Source organism: Lactuca virosa, chromosome 3, assembly GCF_052849685.1.
Source record: "Lactuca virosa cultivar CGN04683 chromosome 3, Lactuca_virosa_CGN04683_v6, whole genome shotgun sequence".
NCBI lineage: Eukaryota > Viridiplantae > Streptophyta > Magnoliopsida > Asterales > Asteraceae > Lactuca > Lactuca virosa.
The window spans coordinates 224585800-224593995 of record NC_136428.1 but is presented as its reverse complement, the minus strand read 5'-3'; the positions used below and the strand labels follow the sequence as shown (position 1 = coordinate 224593995).

At 35.0% G+C, this 8196-nt stretch overlaps 1 protein-coding gene and 1 pseudogene across 1 annotated transcript; both read left to right on the top strand.

Annotated features, from left to right (window-relative positions):
* Positions 1–1449: 1449 nt before the first annotated feature.
* LOC145164440 (uncharacterized) lies at positions 1450–2190 on the top strand (annotated as a pseudogene).
* Positions 2191–3772: 1582 nt separating this feature from the next.
* On the top strand, positions 3773–7644 carry LOC145167019 (putative galacturonosyltransferase 14). Its single transcript, XM_079086097.1, has 6 exons — positions 3773–4413; positions 4872–4927; positions 5051–5206; positions 5298–5900; positions 6750–7052; positions 7138–7644. Exons 1-6 carry the CDS (start codon positions 4203–4205, stop codon positions 7417–7419), a joined length of 1611 nt encoding a protein of 536 aa, XP_078942223.1. The 5' UTR covers positions 3773–4202; the 3' UTR covers positions 7420–7644.
* The last annotated feature ends 552 nt before the right edge of the window (positions 7645–8196 follow it).

Below are 8196 nucleotides of genomic sequence, written 5' to 3'. Positions count from 1 at the left end.
ATCTAGCATACCTTGGGGAACTTTTAAACATAAATGCTAGAAGAAGAACATACCTTTTGTAGTTTGGATTCCTTGAGAACCTTGTGAGCCTAGCACCTCAAGTGTGATGCCTCAAATGTCTCACACAACACTACAACTCTTGGAATAGACTTGAGAGAAGTTCACTTGCACCTCAAAATCGGCTAGCCCTCTATCTTGTACAAGTAGTGCCGATTTTGCTAAACTCGGGGTCTTTATATAGTTGTGGCACAAGTAGGTTACACCATGTAAACCCTAATTGTCATGGCTTTTCATATTCCATGATCCATGGGTTTGTAACCTCCATGGATTATCCATGGAGCACCTTATGGGTTTTAGCCCAATCCACACAAACCATGGATCATTAGCCCACTATATAAGAATAGATTATTTACACAATCAACCCCATATATTTAATTAGTCTCTTTTTGATCACTTAATTAATTTCAAATCAATTCTTTGATCAATACTAATTAAATAATATTATTAATATATTAGAACTTATAATATATTAATAATCCTTAAGTGTAATTTCTGTCATTTAGTCTATCCAAGTGTTGCAATGTCATGCAACCCAAATGGACCATGCCAACCGGGTCAAGTACATCCCAAAAATAGTTATGAACTTAGACACCTAATCCAACACTAGGAAGTATGCTAGTGGTATATGTGGTATGTTTGTATGGAAGACCATGGGAGAGCCCATGACACTTGGATGTAAGACCATGTGGAGAGCCCATGGCTTTCCTATCAAAGACCATGGGAGAGCCCATGACACTTAGGTGTAAGACCATGTGGGGAGCCCATGACATCCTGGAGTAAGACCCTGGGGACGAGCCCACGGCATCCCTATCTGTTGTATGCATGGCTTATGTGATATGTGTAACTGTTATAGCTAGTATGATATGTTATATGTGGTTTGTGGGTGGGTATACTCTGGGGAACTCACTAAACATTAGCTTACAGTTTGTGGATTTGTTTCAAGTACATCTGAGCCTAAGGGCAAGGGCAAGGCTTGATGACGCGGCGTGCACTCTCACTTGGGCATTTTATGGGACACTCTGATATTTTGAAATAAAGTTGTATTTGACATGGGTTTGAAAACAATTATAACTGGTTTTTATGGCTGATGAAAATGTGTTTTGGTTAATTAAAAATGAAAAATTTCTTTTAAAAATTGGGTCGTTACATACCTGATCAACTCTTCCTTCTCCAAAATCACGATATGTTGTTGTTAATTCAATGGAAATGGGTTCGATGAGCCCATTAGTGCTCGGTTCAACTCTATCGATGTCCCCTACGACATCTCCGATGTGACAGAACAAAGGTTTCAATTGCCCCTTTATAATACAACCTCCACCCTTTTTTCTCTCATCAGTCTCTCTCATCGAATTTCGGTTTTGGAAAGAATGAAGCTTTTCTTCTACAGCAATGGCAGTCGATTGCGTAGGAGTTCAAACTGTTGATAATCTCAATCAGATGTTTCAGTAAACGAGTCATGATTTTAACGTTTCCTCTAATTACAAGCAACCGGTATCTGGTATCTGGCTTAAAACGCACCGGTCACGCTCGATTCCGCTCGGACCGTCGTCGTCTTCTTCCACCGACAGTCAAGGGACTTCTACTTCTTCACAATCAGAGGAGAAACAACAGGATGCGCCGTTGACGGCGTCCAAGGGGTGTTTTTTAAGAGAAGGTGTAGCGCCGACAATCCTACTACTTCTTTACATAGATCTGGAAGGGAGAATCGTTCAAGCGGTTGCCATTGTTGCAAGAGAAGGTATGTGTACACATTTGAGCAAAAATCTATCCTATTTTTCTTTCATACGCCTCATAATTTATAAATTAATATGTTTATTCTCTTCCGTTCTCAGGAAAATTGGATCAAAACGTGAAATAAGGAGAGTACCGATCATCGGATCTAAGGTCACTAGTATACCGACCGACGGTTATTCATAGAAGAAGATCGACGGATCAAATTATCCAAGGTAATTTACTAATTTATTACAGATTTCTTCAATTGAATGACAAATCGAAACCGAATACTAAAAAAATGAAATAATTAAAGCTTCTGATCTTCAAAGAGATTGATATTAATTCTGATTCTGATTTCAAATATGCAGAGTATATTACAAGTGCAATACCGGAGAGTACCAATTTGCTCCAAGGTAGGATGGCCCAAATGAAAAACTAGGGTAAACATTATCACACCCACATGGCAATGACCTGGACTTCTTTAAGCCATATGGCAATGATGTGGAATTGACAAAGTGCAAGATAGGATGGTGTCACCGGATGATCCATTCAAATTTTAAAAAATGACCTTTTAAAACATAAAAACACAAGTACATGTCCCTCAAATGCAAAAAATAGGACCATTTAAACAAATGTACTAAAGTTTGTTGGGTTATAGTGACAATAACCTTTTTATAATTTACGACACAATTTCACGATTTATGTGAATGAGGGGTTTTTATAATTTACAACACAATTTTAATCCGTACAAGTGGTATTTACATATTAATATGAGGGAAAATGACTTAGGAGGGTAACTACCTCTTATCCGTTTTCACATATTGGCAACTTCTTCTTTTTTGTACATAAGAAAACAACTAACTTGTTTTAACTGTTTAAATTACACCAATATTACCGACTAATACCTGTTTTAACCGGTAACTCAAAAGGAAAATGACATAGGAGGGTAACTACCTCTTATCCGTGTTCACATATTGGCAACTTTTTTTTTTTGTACATAAGAAAGCAACTAACTTGTTTTAACTGTGTAACATCCCAAAAATCATGACCAAAAATTTCGTTTTTAATTTAATAATAAAACCATAATTGTCAAACCATTAATTTAATACTCCGGCATTGGGCCCCGCCTGGCAGCGAGCCCCGCTCGGTATACAGATCTGTCTCTCTTAGGCCCCGCCCGAGGAATGTTTGCATGTTAGATTATACTTGTTGTCTGTGTGATACTTGTATGTGCCTGGTAGGGAGTTGAGTGTGGGCGAGGTCCCGTATCTCATCACTAGCTTGTTGGAATCCTAAGCCGATGACGATTTGGAGACCAAACAATCTAATTTATGGAAAGTTTAGTTTATAGCAAGTTGGTCATAAGTTTCCTAGTCTAATACAAGTTGGTTTGTTAGGCTATATATACATGTTCATAATCGAGTTTATGATTATGAGAAAAGATTGTATCAAATATTGGTTTTGAGTTATTTTCCAATTAATCATAGAGGTGTGTGATTAAAACTGTTTTGCAATTACGTTTTATAAACTAGATAGCTGAGTACGGACAGGGTTCCGTATCTCATTATTAGCAGTGTATGTTTCTTAGGACAGGGATACAGTAGAGTATGTTTCTTTATGTGTTAGCATGTTATATGATTGTATGTGTTTAGCGGGCGGGGCCCGGAGACAGGCGGAGCCTAAGAGAGACAAATCTGTATACCGAGCGGGGCTCGATGCCAGGCGGGACCTGATGCCGGGCGGGGCCCAATGCCGGAGCATTAAATTAATGGTTTGACAATTATGGTTTTAATATTAAGTTAAAAACAAAATTTTTGGTCATGATTTTTGAGATGTTACACAGTTAAAACAAGTTAGGTTCTTTCTTATGTAAAAAATGAAGAAATTGACAATATGTGAATACGCCATAACAGTTACCCTCCTAAATCATTATCCTTGATATGACAGATTAGTTTGCGACAAATATGCATCATTTTGGTATTTTAGTGATAATCCATGTTATTGATGTAAATTAAAAGCATATCAGAATCATCCGACCGTTCGCTAAGATACATCGTCTCTTTCTCTCTTCCATTCATTCGCTCTCTGATCATTACAAGAGAAATTAATCAATCATCACCGAATCATCTGCTGATTTAGTTACAGATAAATACAACTTCATCTGGATTCATAAACCCTAGTTTCTGCGATTTTCTTGGATGAAATCAATCCAATGCATTGGTGTTGCAGCAAGAGATTGAATCATAATCATTGGAGTATAAACAGCAACGAATCTCATCAATCTGGTTTTGGTTCTGATTATGATGAAACCCTTTCGGGGGTAGTTATTATTTGCACTAGACAATATCAATCGAAGAGAGACTTCGTCGTCGTCGGTGGTGTTGGGGCTTTTTTGATAGAGAAAAAAAAATAATAATTAGGGGATCATTATGCAGCTACACTTCTCACCTAGTATGAGAAGTATAACGATATCGAGCAGCAATGGATTTATTAAATTGATGAAGATCAAGGTCGCAGCTCGTCATATTTCATACCGTACTCTGTTTCATACCATCCTCATTCTCGCCTTCTTGTTGCCATTCGTTTTCATCCTCACTGCTATTGTTACCCTTGAAGGTGTCAACAAGTGCTCCTCAATTGGTACAACACTTGCTCTACTCTTTTTTCGTATCAATCTTATGTTATGCATATACGTCTGTTCAATGTGAAACTCAGATCGCTTTGTAGATCTTGATGTGTTTTCATTCTTCTTTTTTGTTTTGTTGCTTCCTGATTACACCAATGGTGACTTGATAAGTTATGAGCAACTTATAAATTTATGAACCATTGAACCTACTTTTATTGTTAGGTAAAGAATGCAGATCATCATCTCTTCTCTCACGTTTATCTACTTGCTTCCCTTGACCCATGAAATTTGCCAAAAAGAAAAAACTTTCTTTGAATGTTCTATAAAACCTGAAACAACTTAGTACTTGTAAATTGTAATCACTGTATGAAAGTTTCTCTTTCTCTTTCTCTTTCACAACAACTTAGATTTGTTTATATTAAACATGCAAATGCAAATCAGTGTCTTATTAATCAATTACATAATGTTTCAGATTGTTTAGGAAGGCGATTGGGACCAAAGCTTCTTAGGAGGGGTGATGATTCAGGGGTAAAAAACTAAAAACTAAAAACTCAACTACTTAATCTCTTCATCATTTAGTTTTATGAGACTCATTTCATATATATATATATATATATAATAAACTGATCATTTTAATGATGTTTAAAACAGAGGCTTGTTAATGAACTTTACAATCTTCTTAATCAAGTGAACTCTGTAGAAGTCCAAGATGATGTAAAACTCCCTGATAACTTCACACATCTTATCACAGAAATGAAAAGCAACAAATATGATGCAAAAGAATTTGCTGTTATATTGAAACGAATGGTATGTAAGATAAAACTCATAAGTTATAAGCATAACAATGAAGAAACATAATCATCAACTTAATTTCTGTTTTCTTATTGAAAATTTTCAGATGGAAAGATCCGAAAAGGAGATTAAAGAATCAAAATTTTCAGAAATAATGAACAAACACATTGCAGCAAGTTCAATCCCAAAATCTCTCCACTGTCTTTCCCTCCGTTTAACCGATGAATATTCCTCCAACGCCCACGCAAGGCGGCAGTTACCCTCACCGGACCTCCTCCCGCTCCTCTCCTCCACCTCCCACCACCACTTCATCCTCTCAACCGACAACATCCTGGCGGCATCAGTGGTGGTCAACTCCGCCATCCACTCATCTTCCTCACCTGAAAAAATCGTCTTCCATGTCATCACTGATAAGAAAACGTATGCAGGAATGCATTCATGGTTTGCTTTGAATTCTCCATCTCCTGCCATTGTTGAAGTGAAGGGTGTTCATCAGTTTGACTTTTTGACCAGAGACAATGTTCCTGTTCTTGAAGCTGTGGAGAGTCATGATGGAGTTAGGGATTATTATTATAATGGGAATCATGTTTCAATGGAGGAGTTTAGGGGTAATTTGGGGATTTCACCGAGGGTATTTGCGTCCAAGTTGCAGGCGAGAAGCCCGAAGTATATTTTGTTGTTGAATCATCTTCGCATTTATTTGCCAGAGGTAATCAGAACAATTTATGTTGTTGTATTGGTTTGTTTATTTGGTTAAAATATAAATTTATTTTTTTCTTGAAAAAGACCTTGCGATTTCTTTTTTTTAAGAAAAAACCCTCAACTTTTTAAATTTTATCCCAAAAACCCTCGGCCTTTTAATTGATTCCGAAAAAATTATCAACTTTTTATTTTATTTTTTCGGAATGTGAGGGTTTTTTCGGAAAAAACTAAACAAGTTGAGGGTTTTTCTAGAAAAAAATACAAAGTTGAGGGTTTTTTTTGAAAAAAATGAAAAAATACAAGGTTTTTTTCCGGAAAAAAAATAAAGTTGAGGTTTAGTCCGGAAAAAACACAAAATATAAGGTCTTTTATGAGATTAACCCTTATTTTTTCCGAAAAAACCCTCAAACGTGACAAGTTTTGGGAAAAAAAACAGCTAAAAAGGCCAAATTGAAAAAAATGGAAAAATGCAAGGTCTATTTCAGGAAAAAAAAATTAAGCTGAGGTAAGGTTTAATCCCAAAAAAAAAACACAATATATAAAGTCTTTCATGATATTAACCCAACTTTTTAAAATACTTTTGCCTTCAATAAAAGTTTTTTGAAATATCAATATCATAAGTTGTAATACACAAACAAATGAACAAGTGTTGTTTCTTATATTCCTTTCAACAATCCTATAATATTGATACAATAACAACATAGTTTGATTGATTGATTTGTTTAATTTAATGATGTATTAATAATTAATATGAAGAAATAAAAGTAGGATTCTATTTCTTACATATATATATATATATATATATATATATATATATATATATATATATATTTTGGTTATACTTAATTCTCTTCAGCTGTTCCCAAACCTTGAAAAAGTGGTGTTTTTAGACGATGACATTGTGATACAACGTGACTTATCTCCACTTTGGGATGTTGACCTTGGTGGAAAAGTCAACGGAGCAGTTGAAACATGCAAAGGTGAAGACACATGGGTCATGTCTAAACGCTTTAAAAACTACTTCAACTTTTCTCATCCATTAATCTCAAAACACTTAGACCCTCAAGAATGCGCATGGGCTTATGGGATGAATATTTTTGACTTAAAAACATGGAGAACCACTAATATTAAACAAACCTACCACACTTGGTTAAAACAGGTAAATTATTCATATTCATATTCATATAATATAACTCACTATTAATTACAATGTTTTATATTTATATTTCTCATTTTAATTTTAGAATTTGAAGTCGAATTTGACATTATGGAGACTTGGGACACTTCCTCCAGCTTTACTTGCGTTTAGAGGTCATGTTCATGGGATTGACCAATCATGGCATATGTTGGGATTAGGCTACCAAAACAAGACTAACATTAAAAATGTAAAAAAAGCTGCTGTGATCCACTACAATGGTCAATCTAAACCATGGTTAGAAATAGGATTCGGACATCTTCGCCCTTTTTGGTCCAAATACGTTAACTACTCCAATGATTTTGTCAAGGGTTGTCATATATTGGAGTAGGAGTATTTTTCTCAATATTTTAGAAGAGAACGAAATTTGAGTATATAAAGATTTTTTTTTTTGGGTATATTTTGGAATTTAGGATTTAGATATAACCGGGTGAAGAATGTGTAGGTGTTGTTCTTCCCCAAATTGTGTTGATTTTAGTTTATTGTATGAGTTTTGAGATTAACATTTACAATGTGTAGTAAATTCTTTTTGATCAATTGAATCTTGTTTTTTCCATCTCTTATTTTCTTGATTTCTTTCTTGGTCAATGTTTAACTCATCCCACTTGCATACAATCTTTGAAAACGTATTTTGTGTCCATGGTTTACCCAATCCAAATGACACTACTTAATATGAAAAATACTCGACCAAGGAATTGATTATGAAAACCACATATTTGCACTAACGTATGATTATGGAACTTCTCATGTACCTATTTGTCATTCTTTTCTCCCTGAACATAAAACTCTACAAGAGAAAAAAAAAAAAAAAAAAAAAACGCCTAAGTAGTAGTAGTTTTGTTAGTGCTTCACAATTTACCCACATGTGATGGTTCAAAGGGTTCAATTTTTTTTGAACATTATATATTAACACGGAAGCAAATAGCTAAAAAAGGATTACAAAGGAATAGTCATATTTTTCAACCAATCTTCCCATGCAACATTTGCCTTCCTATTCCTATTGACATACCACAAATAAGAACAATCAAATCAATCAAAGAATCCTTCTAAAATCAAATCAATCAAACAATCCCTTCTAACAGTGTGATTTCCTAAAGACAATGCCTTT

Coding starts and splice junctions, on each gene's coding strand:
- LOC145167019 (XM_079086097.1), top strand. CDS start 4,203: ATGCAGCTACACTTCTCACCTAGTATGAGAAGTATAACGATATCGAGC. Junction 4,414..4,871: donor CAACAAGTGCTCCTCAATTG/GTACAACACTTG, acceptor ATAATGTTTCAG/ATTGTTTAGGAAGGCGATTG. Junction 5,207..5,297: donor CTGTTATATTGAAACGAATG/GTATGTAAGATA, acceptor GAAAATTTTCAG/ATGGAAAGATCCGAAAAGGA.